The sequence below is a fragment of the Delphinapterus leucas genome, chromosome 12, assembly GCF_059928025.1.
Source record: "Delphinapterus leucas isolate spDelLeu-1000000601 "Yukka" chromosome 12, BTC_Dleu_Yukka2, whole genome shotgun sequence".
NCBI classification, from domain to species: Eukaryota; Metazoa; Chordata; class Mammalia; order Artiodactyla; family Monodontidae; genus Delphinapterus; species Delphinapterus leucas.
This window is the reverse complement of record NC_143140.1, coordinates 54,396,630-54,417,958: the sequence shown is the minus strand read 5'-3', so window position 1 is coordinate 54,417,958 and position 21,329 is coordinate 54,396,630. Positions and strand designations below refer to the sequence as shown.

The 21,329-nt window shown below is 39.2% G+C and overlaps 1 protein-coding gene across 1 annotated transcript in view; it reads right to left on the bottom strand.

Annotated features, from left to right (window-relative positions):
* The window catches only part of SLC35F1 (solute carrier family 35 member F1), a 172,014-nt gene extending 151,984 nt beyond the window's left edge, over positions 1–20,030 (bottom strand). Inside the window, exon 1 of the mRNA XM_022555175.3 lies at positions 19,731–20,030. Coding sequence (XP_022410883.1) covers positions 19,731–19,902 — 172 coding nt within the window. The 5' untranslated portion in view covers positions 19,903–20,030. The remainder of the gene's footprint in view (positions 1–19,730) is intronic.
* Between the last annotated feature and the right edge of the window lie 1,299 nt (positions 20,031–21,329).

The window sequence follows — 21,329 nt, the reverse complement described above, 5'->3', positions numbered from 1 at the left end:
AAATATTTCAGTGAGAAGAATTTAATATTCCATGGGGCCTCCCAAAATAGATTTAGGATACTGGGTATCAGTGAAAAAGGAAACAGGTTTTGAGTCATTGTGAGGAAGAAGTTTAATGGTCAGAGTTGACCAAAGATGGGATGCATTTCCCTGGAATATAATGAGTTCAAAATAAGTATACTCTGAGTCCCTGGTTTGGATATTGTAGAGGTAGAGATTATACAGTTGGAGTAGGTGACTCTTAAAGTCTCCATCAGTACTTTTTTGTTCTTTAAACAGTCTCACTATAAACAACAAAAAATTATTTTCCTTATTTGACTCTGTCTAAAATCAGATTAGCCAACTATGAACAATGTAGTGACTACAGATACTTTCTCAAGTTTGTTACAAAACAAGCCTTTTCTCCTACCCTTCAGGTATGACTTCTCACTTTCTGCCCCCAAATGCGGGTGTGAATACATTCTGAAAAATGGTAATTTTTAAAACTGCTGGCCGTATTAGTTGGTAATATACATGTGTATGACAAAGACAATGGTGATGTTTGTGAAGGTGAGGCTGCTTCATGTCACGAAACTGCAAAACATCTGAGTGATGACATGTGGAGTTACCAGAGTATCCTTGGCAGGAGGAAACCACATAAAACATTTTGCTTTCTTTTATAACCCAAATAATTAGCTTAATGTCATTGTGTTAGCTGATTGGAAAATTTTGCTCTTTCTGACAGTTTTCTTCAAGTTAGAAAGAAATAGATTATTCCAAATTTGCATATTTAAAGTATTGAATTTCTTATATTTATTGCCAATGAGGATTTGCCTTAACAGAGAAGCGTTGACAAGGATTCTTGTTATGACTTTTCAAATCTCAAGTCTAAGAAAGAGATCAAGGAAAGTGGGCCATGTTGAGCTACTCACTGGAGCTTGTCTCTCATTTCTAATTTGTCAATTTGAGTCTATAGGAAGTAAAAAATGAGAACTTTTTTTCAGGCCATGCCACACAGCATGCAGGTTCTTAGTTCCCCCACCAGGGGATTGAAGGATTGAACCCAGGCCCCAGCAGTGAAAGCGCTGAGTCCTAACCACTGGACCTCCAGGGAATTCTCAACAGTCATTATTTTTATAATAAAAACAAACTGTAAAAATTAAACACTTAAAGCTGGCATTGCCCATATCATATCCCAAAACACAACAAATACAATGAGGTAAGGGCAGAGCTGACTGTGATGGGAAGCAGAATTCCCATTTATAGGGCTCTGGTTCAAGTCTTGGCTCTGCTTCTTATTAGGTATATGCCTTTTATTTGCCTTCACTTAAAAAGATACTTTCATTATATATAGACTTGTAGGATGACAGGTTGTTTTTTTTTCCAGCACCTTAAAAAAGTTGTTCCATAGCCTTCCTGGCCCTATTGTTTCTAGCAAGTGGTGTTTTTCCCTCTTTGTAGTGTATCTTCTTTCTTTTGCTGCTTTCAAGATTTTCTCTTTGTCTTTCGTCTTTAGCAGTTTGACTATGATATAACCGGGTGTAGCCTTCTTTGCATTTATACTGCTTGGGATTTCCTGAGCTTCTTGGATCTATTTGATGTCCTTCAACAAATTTGAAAAGTTCTTAGCTAAGATTTCTTCAAATATTTATTCTTCCCCATTGTCTCTTCTTCTGGAGTCCAATCACATGCATAATGGATCATTTCATTTTGTCCCAGGTAGTCTATTGTTTTTCTTTTTGTTTTTCACTCATTTTTTTCCTGTTCCAACTGGATATTTTGTACTCACCTATCTTCAAGTGTACAGATTCTTTCCTCTGCTGAATCCTACATTCTTCATTTCTGATATTGTGTTTTTTATCTCTAGAATTCCTACTTGACTATTTTAAAAATAGTTTCCTGGGCTTCCCTGGTGGCACAGTGGTTGAGAGTCCACCTGCTGACGCAGGGGACACAGGTTTGTGCCCCGGTTTGTGGTCCGGGAAGATCCCACGTGCCATGGAGCGGCTAGGTCCATGAGCCATGGCCGCTAAGCCTGCGCATCCGGAGCCTGTGCTCTGCAACGGGAGAGGCCACAACAGTGAGAGGGCCATGTACAGGAAAAAAAAAAAAAAAAAAAAGTTTCCTGGTCTCTGATGAAATTCCCCATATCTTCAACCTCTTCCACTAGAACTTATGATTTTTATCATAGTTATTATTAAGTTCTTGTCTGATAATTCCAATATCTATGACATCACTGGGTCTGTTTCTATTGATTATTTTCTCTCTTGACCATGTGTCACATTTTTCTTGCTTCTTCACATGTCTAGTAATTTTTTATTGTATCTGGACATTTTGTATAAAATAACAGTAGAGGCTGAACTAAATAATATTTACTTTCCAAAACAGGATGCCCTTTTTGTGTCAGGCTGCTTGGTTTTTGGGACTGAGTCAATCTGATCAGTGGGGCTGCACTTTCTTGTACCTTTAGTTTGACTTAGTTCACTGCTGACTTCAAATATTTGCAAGCAGGATCCACACTACCTTTTTTCGAGACTTGAGGTTTGAGCACTGTTGAAGTTTTAGAGCTCTCTTTGCACTTTCCAACAAAGCAACCAACTGTCTGAACCACTAAAAAATATATCTTTGCATTATAGCTCAGCTGACTACTGTTTGGGTTGCTGAGAAATTCTCTTTGCTCTCCAGTCATGTGACAGGCTTTCTGCACCATAGAAATCTCTCTCTGTCTGGAATGTCTCTGAAAGATTTCCCTCAGCAATCCTGCCATGCCTCCAACCCTTGGAAGGTGAAAGTCTATCGTGCCTCAAGTTCATTTCTCTCAGATCTCCTGAACTGTTCCCTCTACCTTCAAAGGAAGACTGTCATGTACCTGGGGAGGCTCCACACAACTCAGGTGGAACCTCTTTTAGCTCTCCTGCTCCACACCTCAGGCTTTGGTATACTATACGCCCAGCACTAGACACAGATCCATGAAATATAGTTTGCAGGTATACGTAGACCTGCTCTGTGGCTGGGGTCCTTTAGAATTAAAATCTGCCATATCAGCTCACGTGTGGCCAGTAAAACCTAAAGTTCTGGCTGCCTTTTTTTTCTTTTTTTTTAACCTCTCTGTAGATTCCTTCTCTTGTCACTCTGCCATGAATGAGAGAAACTGTGAATCTTTTCTGCCTTACAAAGGGAATTTTCTGTAGTTTTATACATTTAGGTCTCTTTCCTTCCTTAGCTTTCTGGTAGTTTCATAAAAACAATGATTTTATATGTTTTTTGTTGGTAGAGTGAGATTGATGGTCTTTTGTGATTTACTATATGCTAAATAGAAGCGGCTCTACACTTTTTGATAAGTCAGTATCTCAAAGCTTCAGTTTCCGCATCTATAAAATGACCTAAATGATGGTTATAAGGCTTATAGATGATGTAGTTGTACATTCTCATTTCCTTTATCTTTCTCCTTTGGGGGGTACTTGAAATGGTGCATAGCGTGGTCATAAAATCAAACAAACTCACTATGCACTATTTCTTTCTTTCTCCCTCATTTAAGTGTGTTCTTCTCTGTCAATAATTATCCAAGTTGAATGGACTGGCTTTTCACCTGTTGCTTCAGAAAAATCTTACTCATCCTGGAATATACTACTTTTATTCAGAGCCAGAAGTAAATTAAAGGCCAACCCTAGAAAAGTCACATACAATTGAATACTGTCTCTCAAATATCAACTAGACTGGCATTTTAATGAAACCACCTTGGAGCACATAAAATGATCAATATATATTAGTAAACAACTTTTATTTAATAGTCATCCTCATTTTTTTAGGGAGGAAATTTGAGTCACAGAGATATTAAGTTGACCTGCTTAAGGAAGGAACATAACCATGGTAGAAACCATCCTTGAATGTAATTTGACTGTTCTGAATCCTACAGCAGTCATCTAAACCATGCTGCTAATTTATACCGATTTGGGATTCCTGGAACTTACTTCCATGCCACTTTCATTATTTTTTACAGAAGAGATAAAAAAACATATATACTAAACTGACTTCATTCTTTTTGTATTAAACATTAATAAAAATGCCACAAGAGTGAAGAAAACCATATGTAAATGACACTGAGCTATAGAAAAAGACAGGATCTATTTGGCTGATGGGCATATTCCTACACTGATATTGGCTAAAATGATCTCTATTTCTCTCTCCGATCCATTCTTCTCAGACATATTAACACCGGTAAACCTCCCCTGGAATCCAAAATCCAAATGCTGGAAAATGCCCCTGGGTTCCCCCTCATATTCTGCTTTCTAAGCAAAAATAATCTTTTTTTTTGAATGGATAATTCTGGTTATACCACAGCTAAACTGACTCAAGTACTTTAGTTTACATGATGCCCTAAAGGATTATTACTGATGTCATTTATGTGATCACAAGCTGTGTTTACAGCCATAAAGAAAGCTAGGCTTGGGTAGTATTAATAGCCCTACTAATTACACTACTATAAAAGGTTTATGGATGATATAAATTTCCAAATTATTACTCCAAGGTTTTGGCGGTGGCGTTCTTCCAGAGGAAGGTATCACAGGGCCCATTTGTTTTCCCTTCTTTGCACTAATTCATGAGGAGATGAAAACAAGAGACTGAGTTAAAGAAAGAAGGAAAGGAGTCCGCTGGGACTTATTCTTACACTGCAGAGGGATCATTATCATTTCATGTTTTTATTTTAGGGTTTAAAAGTTATTTCATCTTGCCCATAAACATGTGAAAGGATGCTCATTTCACTGGTAATTAAGGAAATGAAATTTAAAACAATAAGTATTTTTCACCTTTCAGATTGAAAAAAAGTTACTGATAATATCAAATGTCAATAAGTAAGTGGGAAAACAGATACTCTCAAATACTGTTAGTATGCTTTTGAACTGGTAATACCTTTGGAAAGGACAGATTCGGTGATATTTATCAATATTTAAAATGCCTCTTGACTCAGCATTTAAATTTTTAGAAATCTAAACTATGAGATACTCTCATGTATTTAAGGATATATCTACAAGGTTGTTTCTCGTAAATGGATGGAAATGCAAAATGGCAACAATCTGTATGACCAGTAATTGTGAGTTTATCAATACTATCGTAGCAATTAAAAATGATTAGGTAAATATACATGTACTGAGATGGAAAAATTTCCAGTATATATTAAGTGGAAAAAGCAAGTTTCAGAACAATATGTATAGCTCCTAGCATTTACATGAAAAACACATTATAACCATGTACATGATGCATATGCATAAAAAAATTCTATGAATGGTGAATAACAAAATTTTAACAAAGATTTCCTTTGAAGAAGAGAGTGGCATTTATGCCATAGGTGAGAAGCACTATCTCTTTTTTTTTTTGCGGTACGCGGGCCCCTCACTGTTGCGGTCTCTCCCGTTGCAGAGCACAGGCTCCGGATGCGCAGGCTCAGCGGCCATGGCTCACGGGCCCAGCCGCTCCGCGGCATGTGGGATCTTCCCGGACCGGGGCACGAACCCGTGTCCCCTGCATCGGCAGGCGGACTCTCAACCACTGCGCCACCAGGGAAGCCCCAAAGTGAACTGATTTTAATTGGAAGTTCTATATTAAGAGATGAACTGATTTTTTTTTTCTTTTTCTTCTGCGCCACATGGCTTGCGGGATCTGGGATCTTAGTTCCCAGCCAGGGATAGAACCCGGTCCACAGCAGTGAAAGTGCCAAGTCCTAACCACTGGACCGCCAGGGAATTCCAGAACTGAATTCTTTGAGTTTAGCGATAATGCTGTGTACAGAGCACAGTATGAACCAAAGTTACATCTTCTGAAACTAGTACCTAAAATATTAAGTTTATTTTTTTACATTAGGATCAACGTCTCCTGCTCTAAAACCCAAGGCAACTTGGCTTGCACTTCAGAAGACACCCTACTCAGAAAACAAAACTTAGTTATTATATCTCTGGTCTCCTTTCCTCAAGTAGATGGGCATATTAGAAAGCAGAAATAGCAACATTCTAGTATCTTGATTTTGAGTCTCTTTGAATCCTTGTTAAAAGACCGTATTTCGGTTTACAAAATGAAGCTGGAAAGTAGATGTTGATTTTAATTGACATGGAAAATAGTCACCTTTTATTAACCAATTCCTCTCCCAACTGTTTTTAAAAATCCTGGTTTCAATAAAAGTCACAAATAAACAAGGATTTACATGATCATCCAAAGCCTGGTTGACTGCTGTACTTCAGCTTAGCATAAATAAAGTTTTAAAAGAGGGATTACAGTGCTGAAGATGTGGCAGATGTCAGAGACAGAGAGCTGTTCAGGGGTGGTAGCAGCGGTCCAGGTGAGAAGGAATGCTAGGCAGTGCTAGGGTTGATGGGGATGGAGAGAGGGCATCTGAAGGGGTCTCATCAGGTGCTGGTACCCAGTGGGCTCAATAAATATTTGTGAAATTTAACTGAAGACAACTTTGTACCATCAATATATTCCACAATCAAATGAAACTTCAACCCCAGAGATGATGGGACTTTTCTAAGTTAGTTGCTGGCTGTGTTTAAACTTTAACCTTGGGAGCTGCATCGATACACAGGGGGATACCTGTGGCTAGAGACATGCTTGCTAAGGGGAGATACTCTTTTCTGGTTTTCAGGTGAAGCCATGAATAAATAGATTAGATCAGGGATTTTGGTACAAGATTAAGAGGATGCAATAATGGTTTCCTCAAGGGAATTATAGTCATTGCTGTACTTAGTTGGATATTTATCTGTGCTACTTTCTAGAAATGAATTGGAACTACTGGAAATTGTACCTATTGTAACCCTAGTTTACTCCTCTAGAATACTACGAAATGGAAACCTAACCCCTTGAAAGAGATGTGATGAATACGTGCTGAATGGAGCATGCTGCACGCTAAGAAAATAAGATGAGCTAGTTGGTTGAAAGCAAGCGGTTGATATTTTGTCCTTCCTTCCCATCCCTCCACATACGCTAAAGGTCCCTGTGAGTGGTTGGCAGCCTTTTCCCTTTGTCAGGTACTAGAATAAAGGCTGTGAACTCTGATATCCTCCACTGTATTATTACTTTTCATTTTATAACATTAAATTATTGTGGTTTCTATTTTATCATTGTTAGAAACTTAGGAAGAGCTTAAATTCATGTAACAGTAAGTGCTAAAGGTACATTCCTAAATCACCAGAAAGGTAAAGACTTCTCAAAAGGATAAAGCCAGAAAAGTAAAGGGCTATTTTCCACTACGTAAAGGGGTCACTTAAGTCAGGCAAAAAGACCTAAATCTGTGATCCATATATAAACTGCTTGTAAGAGGCGAAGAGACTTTTGAGGGTCTTGGGAGCCACTAATAATCATGAAAATACCAAATGCTCTAGCTCATAGACGCCTAGCAGCCAAGAAGTTGCCACAGCCAAGTCTAAATAAAGGAGGTGGGTGATGTCAGTGCTGTGTTCTCCCAGGAGACAGCAATGGGGGTGGGGGGGTGCAGGGACTGGGGGAACAGCTGCCACTCTTCTGAATGCAAAGTCAGGGTCCTGGAGCAAGGGGTGTGCACCGTCAAAGAAAGGCCAAGAGGAAGGCCGTGAAACAGCAATGGATTGATTCCAACTGCTTGGACTGAATCCTTCTGTTGTGAATAATTGGGAAAGGGTGGCTGAATGGAGCAAAGACTGATAAAATGGATAGCAGAGAAGTAAATTCTTTTGCAGTGGAGATTTGGTGGAGATAAGGGAAAGCTGGTGGGGGCGGGGCTCAGATCTGTACTCTTGCAATGACAGGGACTGTTTACTCTCCTCCTCTTGTCTGTGAGCTTAGAAGGGGTGTCAGAAGGGAGATGATCTTCACTCAGTTAGGTATCCTTCACACCTGGTAGTACACTGCCTAACAGAACAAGGCCCTCAAGAAGTGTTTGCTGACTTAATGAATGAAATAATGTATGAAAGAACACATAAAGGAGGAATGAGCAACTGAGGAAAGTAAGATAAATTTAGATAAGAGAAAGCTGAATAGATATAATCAGGTCAGAGTGTTCTAGAAGGTTCTGTATGAAGTAATCATGGGCAGACCTAAAACTATAAACCTCTGTAGGCTAGGGAGAATTTGAATCCTTGGCTTGTACACCAGGTTGATTCCTTCAGTTAAGAGACACTGAGTATAGGAACACATTTATCAATGACTTTCCTGTCAGATATCTAAATTAGTCGACGTAACTGATGCCAAAACAAGAGAAATCAGGGATTGAGATCTATTACGTTTCCATATAGTAAACAACTTACAATTTTTAACAGGGCAGAGACTTCTACATTTATGCCACTTACATAAGCTCTGCCCACACATTGCTCTGTGAAAAAGAAGTTACCAAGTTCCTTAACTTTATTTATAGAAGTTGAGTTCTTTGCTTGCTCCTGAGTGATCTTAGTTTCTTTTAGTCTGACAAAAGTGTAAAATCAATAGCTTGCTTAAAGCTGTGCTATAATGGTCCTGAGTTTAACACAGCACAGCTGGAAATTTCGACCTCCGCGAATGACATTCACTAAGCCAAAAGTTGAATTGTGCTTGTAGGTATAGAACCAGCTGCTTTGAACTTGGTGAGGCCCTAGTAGTCCATTGAGTTTGTCTGCAGCGTGTTCTTCTTGCTGAACGATGGCTGAACGATGGCTCCGCGATCTGTGACAGCCTCTCCCCTTCTTAGCTAGAGAATGACGCACTGGCTGCCTACACTTCCCTGGCTGTGTAGCCCCCAGTGCTTTGTGCTCTCTCTGGGTATTTCGCAGCTCTTTTTCATCTTGGACCGGTTTTATTTTTTCCTATTGTCACCCTGATTTTATTTTTCAACTTTAAAATAGACATAATATTCTTACCCTGTCAAAAAATGGGAGCGAGATTCCCTCCTTCCCCTTCTGATTTCTTGTAGTTCGGACCATTTGAGTGAAGTTATGCTTGAAAGTTGAAGGGGGGCTCTGGCTCCTTCTGAACAGATTCTGGGTGCCCACGGTCTCCCACCACGTAGCTTCCTCAGGCCCGAGGGAGCCCCACTCTACATGCTGGGGGGAAGGACTTGGCCTCAGGCATTTCAGAATTAGTCCTGCTCTAGTATAATAATTATATCAATGAACTCCCTCATTCACAATGGACACCGTAGGTAAGAAAGCATCTAAAATGTCTCTCCTTTTTGCTCCCTCTGTAAATCAGACCAGTGCCTACTCTGACATCCAGTGACAAGTTAAGGAGAACATAAGTGCTGGGATATGGCTAATGAACTTCAGGGTCCGCATGATAGAATTGATTCAAATTAAGGGGTACATGTGTAAAATCCAACTTTCTGGGGAGGAAAATCAATCATTTATTAAGCAAATCTAATTCCAATGATGGCAGATTATATTCATTGAATGCTTTTTATACGTCTGACACTGTGCTAGGAGTTTTCCACATATATTACCTCACTTGGTCCACGTGAAAGCTGTAAGGCAGTTACTATTATTACTCTGACTTGTGAAATGAAGAAATGCAACACAGGCAAGTTAACCCAGGATGACTCAATGGCTCTTGAATTTCTATTGAACTGAGAAACAGAAAATGTCTAGATCCTAATTGTTTAATTTAGTGAACATAAGTAATAATTCCCAAATATGATTTTTAAGGGTAGACATTTTCTTAGACATGACTAATTAGGCAGTTAAAGGTAAAATAAAGTAATATTCATGTTCTTTCATACAAAGACATATCAAATAGTAAAAAATTGTCACAAACAAATTTTGATCATATTTTCTTTTATCTGGAAGTAATTTCTTTTATATTTTTTCCTCATATAGGTCACTGAAGGGGGCCAGTCACTCCAACTTGTAGTCAGAACCCACCATTTGCAGGAATCACATTTAAATTTGGTGAGTTACACATTCTTCTTCCTGGTCCTCAAAAACTCAGAAATGGAAACGAATGAAACCAGACAGTCAAAAAAATGCATGGACAGGGAACTCTGATCTAAAGATAATCACAATGCAATTCTAATCCTGTGAAGAAAAAATAACTTTGCTTCATTGTTTTATTCCCCCCCGCCTCCCGCCCTGCAAATCTCATGCAGCAGACTGCAATAGTGTCTGCAAGATGGCTAACTGCTGAGTCTTTGATTTAATGAAAACTTAGGGAAAGCAATTCAATTCACTGCAGGGACTGCTTTGTTCTTCCATTATGATTCTTTTTTAATGAGAAAGATGATTGTAAGGATAAACTCTATTCCTCTGAATTTTTACACTAATTACATACAAGGCACTATTTTGGCAGAAGGGGACTTATCTCCTTCAGGCAATATAGTTATCATCTTGTAACCACCCTTCAATCTCCCACAAGAATGCTGGAGCTTCGTGCCAAGAATGAGTATTGCTCTATGCCAGCTCTCAGCATGGATAGATGAATGCTTAAAGATTTCCAGAATTAACAGTCAACATAGACTCCAGATAAAACAGGAAGACATCCCTCCCTCCATGCTTATATGCTGTTTGGAATAGAAGAATCAGAAGGGCATCCATTAATCAAGTATTTGGCATGGGGAATGAGGGAGGGCCTGATGTATAGTGTGTGTGTGTGTGTGTGTGTGTGTGTGTAAGTTTATGTAAGGATTCATTAAAAGAAAATGGTGTTGCATATTCATGTCATTTTCCTTCAATCTAAAAGTCATTTATTGTGCTAAGTGATATTGAAAGTTCTGGCTAAGGAATCACTCTATTTGAGATTCAGTCACTTTAGCACAAACAGTACATGCACTATTAGGTACTGTAAATTTGGTTAAGACTATGGGAGACTTGACTTGGGGCAGATTCACCCTGTAAGCACTGCATATGTATGAAATTTATGTACTTTTACATTATTTAATAGATTGTGAGCTTGATAAATAATAATTCATGTCCCAAGAGCAAGTTCTTTAGAGTAGGTACATTTTCTGGGGTTGGAGGAAACTATACTCATTCTTGCAGCCTGAAAGCATGCCACAATGAAGTAGGAAGTTTTAATGGCATTTCCTAATACCCATAAGTGACTGAGGGAATAGCTACACATTGGAAACTCTGAGCCCAGTGATAACATTATTTCATCATGGCAGCCGTGGAGTGAGAGTAGACAGTTCTCTTGCTTTTTTTTTTTCCTTTGGTCAAGTGTATTAAAGCATAATTTATATGTAATAAAAGGTACCCCTTTTAAGTGTACAGTTTGAAGAATTTTGACAAATGTATATAGTCATGTAACCTCTTCAGCAATCAAGGTATACAGAACATTTCCATTACCCCAAAAGTTCCCTTGTGTCCCTTTGCAGTCAACACCCCACTCCCCACCCTACCAACCACTGATCTATTTCCTGACCTTATAGTTTTGCCTTTTCCAGAACATCACATTACTATGTATTATGTAATTATACAGTGTATAAGCTTTCGTGTCTGGCTTCTTGCACATAGCATAATGCTTTCGAGATTAATCCATATCATTGCATGTATCAGTAACGTTTTCCTTTTATGGCTGAGTCATACTCCATTGTGTGCATTTACCACAACTGTTTTTCTCCTTTCACAAACTGATGAGCTTTTGGGTTGGTTACAGTTTGGGCTTATGAATGTGAATAAAACTGCAATGGACATTTGCGTATAGTTCTTTGCGTGGATATGATGTTTTCATTTCTCTTCGAAGAATGTGATTGATGGGTTACACGGTAAGTGGATGTTTAACTTTATAAGAAACTGCCAAGCCGTTTTCCAAAGTGTCCGTATCGCTTTGCATTCCCAGCAGCAGTATATGAGAGTTCCAGTTGCTCCATATACTGGCAGGCAGTTTTGCTAGAAATGGATTTTAATTTTCCCCTTTGATGTTCTCTAACAATTTCCCAGCATGGTTTGTGTAAAAATCCCTTCACCCCCACCCGCTGCCCCACCTTCTCTTCTCCCTTCCCCAACATAAGCATAATTCCCATGGAGTGTCCACCAAGGTTCATTTCAGAAATCACTGAGGTACAGCCTTTCTATACTATGGGGGATAAAACTCTCCAATCATACATATGAAGTAAAAATAAATGCAACATGACAAGGAACAGGAATGGAGGTTTGCCAAGTAATTTCCCATAAGGGAGATGTTTTAATAGGCTCCAGTGACTATTACCTCACCAGATGTAGGTAAGTGACAGTAATATCTCCCCCACAACTCTCAAGGGAGTTACAATTCAGTATTTACGTTTGTCAAGTCCTTCCTTATCCAACCATCTAAGAATCCCTTCTCAGTGATTTATTCAAGGTTATCCAGAGAACTGGAAACTGAACTAGCTGTGTATGAGCAGAACTCAGGCTTCAACATACAAGATGGCCAAAAAGCACATGAAAAGATGCTCAACATCACTAATTATTAGAGAAGTGCAAATCAAAACTACAATGAGGTATCACCGCACACCGGTCAGAATGGCCATGATCAAAAAACATACAAACAATAAATGCTGGAGAGGGTGTGGAGAAAAGGGAACCCTCCTACACTGTTGGTGGGAATGTAAATTGGTACAACCACTATGGAGAATAGTATGCAGGTTCTTTAAAAAACGAAAAATAGATCTACCATATCATCTGGCAATCCCACTCCTGGGCATATACCTGCAGAAAACCGTAATTCGAAAAGATACATGCACCTTAACGTTTGTTGCAGCACTATTTACAATAGCCAAGACACAGAAGCAACCAAAGTGCCCATCGACAGATGAATGGATAAAGACGATGTTGTACGTATATACAACATCACTGGAATAATGGAATATTACTCAACCATAAAAAAGAATGAAATCATGACATTTGCAGCAACATGGATGGACTTAGAGATGATCATATGAAGTGAAGTAAGTCAGACAGAGAAAGACAAATATCATATGATATCACTTACATGTGGAATCTAAAAAAGAATGATACAAATGAACTTATTTACAAAACAGAAACAGACTCACAGACTTTGAAAACAAACTTATGGTTACCAAAATGGAAACATTGCAGGGAGGGATAAATTAGGAGTTTGGGATTAACAAATACACACTACTATATAGGAAATAGATAATCAACAAGGACCTACTGTATAGCACAGGAAACTATACTCAATATTCTGTAATAACATATATGCGAAAAGATTCTGAAAAAGAATGGATACACGTATATGTATAAATGAATCACTTTGCTGTACACCTGAAACTAACACAAAATTGTAAATCAACTGTACTCTAATATAAAATAAAATTTAAAAACAAAACAAAACTGAGGCTTCTGCTCTGAGAAAATCCTGGATCCTGCTTTAACTCTTTTTACTGCTCTGGCCTGTGTTTTTGGCTTCCTATGGCAAGCATCAAAGAAAATTCCAACAAAGGCAAGGGGCAAAGATTCACAGAGGCAGAGCCATACAAACAGAACTGGGGAGGTGAGATCTTCAGGGGATTCTAGGGTCTGACATAGTGTGAAATGCCAGATACCTAAGTTTCCCAGACCTTGTGGTTTTCTGAGAGGTCTATATTATTTCGTATGAAGTCCTACGTTTCTTCTAATTACACAGATATTTTAAATCTTGCAGCATTGGTAATTGAGAGTTTAGCCTATGTCATTGTAAGAAGTGTAAGAAGTATAGTGTTTCTGCAGAGAACAAATATGAAGCCTGCCTTACATTGGAAGAGGCAACAATGATCTTCTGATTGATGTCTCCCCAGCCACCACCAAAAGGAGCCATAGTTTTTTGGTACAAATTCTGAGAAGAACATTCTTGTGGGGACTAGACTACTGGGCTATGAGTTGCATCCAGCTATTGTGTGTAGACAAGGCTGTCATCTTTGTATATTTCTCTCACCAATCCTGCCCTGCTTGAGTGCTCTGGGTGAACAAAGAAGATAGTGGGTAAAAGGGATCAGGAGAGGGTGAGTGCTTGATATTCCTGAGCTGACTTAATGCTTTCAGCCTCTCCACTGAGAACTGAAATTTGAACCTAGACCTCTAGGATTTCTGTCTTCTGGAATTTAACGTTCAAACCGAGAATATTTCTCTTGAACAGTAAGGCATGAATTTACTTTTCAGTATTCTCTCTGGAAAAAATCAAAGGGATTACACATGATGATATTTCTGAGTGTTCTGTTAGTACTATTAGTAACTTGTTTCATTTTCACACTCACCCAAAGAAATATATAAAAGATTCAACAAATATTTTAATGTGTATATAAGAATTTGCTGGAATTCATGCAATACTCGTCAAATTTTTAGCTGCAAGCTTGTCTTTTATTCAAAATTGGAAGAGCTTATAAAAATATCTTTCAGTGAAAAAGCAAAACTTGTAGAACTAGTCACCAGGAATATCTCTAATAATGCTCAACAGTGGCAACCTTTTCTTCTCTTTCTAGGGTCTGTATACAAAAAGAAGCAGGCACTTCTGATTCTATCTGTGCGTTCATTGCTGATACCCATTCTTTCCCCGCCATCATGACTTGAGGAAGAAAACAAGGAATGAAAGTGTTTTCTTTTCACTCAGCATCCTGCTTTTGCTCCACAATCCTTACCTCCCCCATCGCTGAGCAACTTGTTGATAAGGAAAACAAAAAGAAATTGGAGAGGCAAGAACTGAGAAAAACTGGCAGAAGAAAAGGAAGAAGAAATTATCGACTATTTAAAAATTGTGTGGTTTATATATATTCAGAAGTTAAAAACTGCCAAAAAAAGAACCATGGATATCTATTATTTAAGAACTGCTGAACGTAGTTCTGGGAAGCAGCAGGATTCTTGTAATAATTGATAAAAGAAGCTTATGGGCAAAAAGTTTGATGACATAATTTTTCTTGATAAGAAATATATCCTATTTCACCTTTGTTTTAAAAGCCTGTCACATTTCTTGCTTCTACATCCAAATGCAAGAACTAAGTGGTCTTTAGTTGTTCACAGTCTTTGCTTTTTGTGTTTCTCTGCTTCCTGATTTCAGTTAGTATTACATGGAATTTTAAGAAAAAAGTAGGCATGAGGAAGAGGCTTCCCAGGCAAATCCGTAAGTTTTGGGAAGCTTCACTATACTTTCTTAGTCATATACCTGTGAGATAATAGAAATATATATGTATCGTTCTCTGCCCCCAGTTCCTGGCTCAGAGCTCCTAAAACACTTGCAATTTCCTAAGTGAGAAGAACGCTAGGAGTATATTTGGTTCTAATATTTGGTCTTTGACCCTAGCTCCTGACACAGAGCTCCTAAATCACTTAAAATTTCCAGAGAGATAGGAATTTCTTTTGTTTCTAATGAGGTGACTCTTGGTGCGCTCCTGGATGGGGCTGGTCACCAGAAACACCAAGCTATGATTAGAAGCCTGGAACTTTCAGCCCCGCCTTCCCATTTTCCAGAGAGAGGAGAGGGGCTGGAAATGAAGCTAATGATCATGCCTACCTAATGAAGCCTCCGTAAAAATTCCAAAACCATGAGGTTTGGAGAGCTCTAGGGTTGGTGAACACGTGACATGGAGATGCTAAGAGTGCTGTGCCCAGAGAGGGCCTGGGGGCTCCACGACCCTTTCCACACACCTTGCCCTACTCACCTCTTCCATCTGAGCATACATCTATATCCTTTATCACATCCTTTTGTAATAAACTGGTAAACAGTAAGTAAACTGCTTTCCTGAGTCCTGTGAGACGCTTGAGCAAATTAACCAAACCCAAGGAGGGTTCGTGGGAACCTCTGATCTATAGCAGGTAGGTCAGAAGCACAGGTAATAACTTCTCTCCATCTCCAGATAGAACTGTCAGAACTGAGTTATATTGTAAGACACCCAGCTGGTGTCACAGAATTGCATGGTGTGGGAAAAGCCCCACACATCTGGTGTCAGAAGTATTGTGGTGTGGTGGTAGAGTAAGAGTAAAGGAGAAACACAAGAGGAGGACTACGTTTTTCTTTACAATTCCTGAAACCCTACTTTGTACATATAGCGTGAGTTTGGATTTCAGGCATTATTTCAATGGGTGTGTGTGTGTGTGTGTGTGTGTGTGTGTGTATTTTTCTTCCCCCCTGGCTGTGTTGGGTCTTCGTTGCTGCACGCGGGCTTTCTCTAGTTGCAGCAAGCGGGGGCTACTCTTCGTTGTGGTGTGTCGGCTTCTCCTTGGGATGGCTTCTCTTGTTGCAGAGCATGGGTTCTAGGCACACAGGCTTCAGTAGTTGTGGCACGCGGGCTCAGTAGTTGTGGTGCACGGGCTCTAGAGCGCAGGCTCAGTATTTGTGGCGCAGGGGCTTAGTTGCTCCACGGCATGTGGGATATTCCTGGACCAGGGTTCAAACCCGTGTCTCCTGCATTGGCAGGCGGATTCTTAACCACTTCACCACATTGTCTGAGTAATTTCCCCAAAGTGGTTACAACTAACCAAGTAACAGCTATCTAAATTTTATCTGAATTCTCAAATGTGATACATTGTCATTAGAACTACTTTTTTGAAGTACATTTTTTTTCTACAGAGTTGTATTAAAGAAGCTCTTTAGGAGAAACAGCAAGATTTTTAAAAATTTTAGAACCATCTGGAATAAAAAAACCTAGCTCCAATCACGAAGGGCTAGCCTTAAAACTTGTTCTACAGTATACTTTTTTTTTTTAAGGAGGATGGTCTTTGTAGGAATCAATTTTTGGTTTTCTACAAGTTTTTGTAGGAACCAATTAATAATCAGGGACAAATTCAAACTCCAGTTTGAACTGGCGTTACACTGAAACTTATACTGCATTCTGTTGCTTCAGAGTCTTTGATCATTGGTTCAGTGCAAATTTGGTGAGGAGAATTCACTTTAACTCTGAAGTCAAATTTCCACAAGGCTTTTGTAATAACATCACCCTTAATGCTCTTGAAAGCCTTCTTGCATTTATCACAATATGTTTACATGTGACAATCATACATTTTATAATTAAAACGATAAAGAAAGATTGTTAATTCCTGAGTCTAACTTATTGCTATTGTGTGGCCTAAGGTGGTATCAAATGAATATGGTGGCCTTGTGGGGCCAGTGACATCTGTGCTGGAAGAATTGGGAAGGCTGGCATCTTGCTCAATCCTGACCTGCAGCACTCCCGGCAGAGTACTTAGCAGAGTACTTAGGAAGTACCTGGTAGGGAGGAGAAAATGTGGCCATGACAGCACTTTCCTCACACACATCACACTTTCCATCCTCTCCTCTTTGCTCTGTTCGTTCCCTCTCAAATCTTGAGGTGCATGAGGAAGGAGATTATTATGTCTCTAAAACATGGCACGGAATCAGCCTATACAAAATTAATGTAATTACTATGTTGATTTCCAGATGTTAGCTTAATGCCAGCCTATTAAAACTTCTAAAGATGAAGCTTAAAACAAACAAACATTCTGAGTAAACATCCAAATAAAGACATGCCAGCATATTTAGTGATAATCTGAGGCAATGCAGAAATCTCTGGATAAGGCATTTTAGAAACTGGTTCTCTCCATCACCAACTGCAATGACAGTAAGAATTTTCTCAGGTCCTCTTCAGTTTTTTCCTTCCAAAGAGCCTCTGAATTCCTTGCTGTTTCTGGTCCTTGGCCTCTTTCCAGTCGTGCCTCTGCCCTGCCCACCCTCGCCATCCCCTCCCAGCACCGTTTACAGTCACATCCTCCTGACATCAGTGCTGTGCCTCACTAGACTTTGCCCCCAGGGCTGGTTTCTTATCCAGGGTTTTGAAATTCAAGGGGAAAAATCCTCCTTTTGCTCCAGCCTGTCTCCCTTCCCTCTTCCTTCCTGCCCGGACCGCACATGGGTGGGCACAGTGGGCCATGAAGGCACCCAGCCCTGGCCTGGGAGGGGCCCCTACTCTCCCTAGCTCTGTAGCCTGCAGCAGGTTCCTGATGCTGGGGGAGCCTCCGATCTCTCATTTATAAAATTTTGGATAATGATTCTTATCTCCTTGGATTGAAGGAATAAAAGAGGTAATTCACGTATGTAGTAGCTGGCACATTATAAAGCCTCAACAGAAGGTATTATTATTAACCTTGGGTCTTTTTCTACATTTAGTTTTTTAAGCTTTTCTGTCTCTACCTGTAACTGTGCAATTATTCTCTGTTTCTTAGAATGGCTTGATTTTATTTTTTTCCCTGATGAGAGTTTTTGTTAAATCTCTGGGCTCCTGGAAAGTAAGACTGACAAGAACCCAAAGACTAGTTGTAATTCACCATCTTGTAGTCTAGACTGTTTGGTTCTAAAAATCTCTACAGAACGTAAATTCACCACTTTCGTGTGATTTTTCTGGTTATATTAGAGTGTTGCAAAATTGCTCTTCATTTAATCTTACTATCCTTAATTATAATCCTTGTACTGGGCTAAAATCATTCTATTCTTTAATAATTCTAAACTATTATTCAAGCTTTCATCAAGTGATTTTTAAGTCGAACTGCATAGCTCTCTCTTCTTGAATGACCAAACTATACATTCCTCATGTTAACAGTCTCTCATAAGTAAATTTCTAAGTATATGCCTCCCCAATTTCCTCATTTTCTGGAGTTTTTTCCTGGATTGAGGCACCAATGGTGAAATTGTGGGTATAACTGTTTAGATAATGCATTTGTAGCATTCAAAATCATTAGCTTCCAAATCCTACTGAGGAAATATAGCTGAGACTCAATGTCTATAACTTTTGTAGCCTGAGGTTTTATTCGAAATTTTACTCTTAAATTAATTATGCCTACTGATGTTAAATTTTAAAAACAAACACCAATAACACCAATATTTGAGAAGTAAATGAAATTAGCTTTTCCAATACTTTAAACAAATCCCAAGTTAAACTAGAATTCAGTCCTAACTTGTTCATTTTTACTCTCCCTCTAAGATGAAATCTAGTCCTGGCCAAATCATTTTAATTAAGCAATATTACTCTGAAGGACAATCCAAATAAGGAAATGTAAAAATTCAATGCTGATATATGATCATTAGCAAAGTTTCTAAAAAGTATGACTCTTAGGATTGATGTATACAGCTATACACATATCTTTATTCATTATTATGGTATATAATTGTCTTCAAACCTATTAATGGCTACTTTTCAGTGCATATTTTACAGTCGACAGCTGATACTGGGGGATTATTATTGGCTATTTCTGGGCCATAGGTATAATCATAAGTCTCTGAAGTATATCCTCCAGAGATATACCCCAAGGATTTCAACTGCAATTGCCCTTTAATAAGTTTTTCTTGCACTGACTCTTGGAGGACTCGTTTCATTTTTTTGGCTCTTTTAAGTTTAGACAGAACATCTCACATAGCCATTTGTGGTAGCTTTCTTTTCTTTCTTTTCCCCTTTGTTATTACTAGAGTTGTTTGTGTTTACTATTTCTATCTTTCTCGTGACACTTTCCCAAGAACATATATTTGTAATCCCCTTGGATTTCTAAGGGCTAGCATTTATTAAGACAGCTTCATCAGGCCTGTTCCAGGTTCCAGTGAAGCAGTCTATTTAGATTTACTGAGGGGTACAAGGAATGCTAACAGGAATTCAAATATAAGCAATTGTACATTTCTGCCTATACATGCATTTCCTACTTCCTGCTGAATTCACACAATTTATGCTTCTTTGTGATTTACTCACTCATTTTGTTTGCTGTATTACTGCAAAATAGAAAAGTGAGATTTGGGGTTTTGAATTGTCTTATGATGCTGTAAGTGAAAAAAGTTAATCTGGTCATCGCTCATCACTCTTGCAGATGTTGCTAAAAGAGAAACAAAGCTATATTCTCGGGATTTTGCATGCTTACCTTGTCTGACAGCTAGTGTGGTGGTATAGACCAAGAAGAGGAGGATGTAATTGAGGAAACTCTGGAAGACTGGTGTATTGGCATGGAAATCTTCTGACAGGTACTTGCTGGTCAAGCTAATTCCACAAATAAGGAGGGATAACACCTGGCCTAGAGCCACAGAGATTAACATCTCCCTGAGAAATAAAGAGAAACATAGCAAAGATCAGCATTAAGTCCATTAGAACAATCACTTAAAATTTACTGAGCACTTGTGCCATTCACTAGGCTAAGTGCAATAAACAGTATTTCTTTTAATCCATCATAGCAATGCTACCTTACTGGGGTTTTGCAGAGGAAGAAACCAAAGTTTAGAGGGGTTAAGGAATTTTCTTACAGTCGCATAACTAGGAAGTGGCAAAGCTGAGATTTGAGACCAAATCTCTCCAAGTGATCCTGGCTTCTACCTACTGAGCCCTGGAGCTCTGGGGGAGAATTAACATCATCCTGATGCCACCATGGCATGAACAAATGTTCAGAAACCTGAGAGAGAACCTGAACATTGACGAAGCAGGACCATATTCCAACCTTGTCCTCAGGTTCTTGTACCAAAAAACAGAGACTTTTTTCTTCATAGACCAAAATCTTGGCTCTAGGAACACTTAGGTAAAGGGGCCATACAAACCCCTGATAGTCTAAAAGGACTATCTCCTCTCCATTCCCAGATATTGAACAGTTTGCTCTAACAAGCACTAATAAGCACTAGTCTCTGCTCTCCTCTGCTCAAGTCGCAGTTGCTGACACATTAAAACTCTCATTCACGAAGGAAATTTAGTGACTGAGGGGGTACAATAAGACATTTCAAATTCTGTGAATATTTTCTATGGCTCTTTTTTATAGGCACTGACCCTACAGTCCACTGTAGTGGAGATTACAGGCAAGAGTCAAACGGTTCACTTTGCATAGAAATAAAACACCCATGTGGGCTTTATGGTCACATCCACCTGTATGCTCTGACACAGGACAAGCCCCTGGCTTCTGCAAAGCAGACTTCTGCTCTCCCCAGGGGTCTCATCTGACTTTCCTGGTTTATTTATTTAAAGAAAAATGAACATAAAATAAGCAAAGAGTAGTATTTCTAAACAGAAAAGCATTAGGCAGAGCAACGGCAGCATTGCATATTCCCTCCCCCATGGCAGGTGTGAATCCATCTTTCTGGAAGGGACACTGGACCCCTGGGCAGGGTTCTGGGTGGACACCTTGGTGGTATCCTTCTTTTTAAAAAAGGCATCCATCACTCATTCCATTTGCTTCCACGAGGAGGACAAATTGTGGCAATGCATGTGGACCTATGAAAAAGGCTCTGCAGAGGTTAGCCTGTAACATATTGGCAGAGGCTGCCTTGGAGATGGGTAGATTGCTCTGTTTCCAGGTACTGGCCCTGACCCCTCAATTCAATCTTCATAAAGGTGTCAAAGGAGTCAAAGCGATATTTTTAAACATGTAAGTTTAAAATGTCAGTCTGTTGCTTAAAATCCTACCCCATAGATGATACCCTATAGATGGTACCCTACAGAATGCAGTGATCTATAAGGCCTATGTTACACCATCTACAAAGAT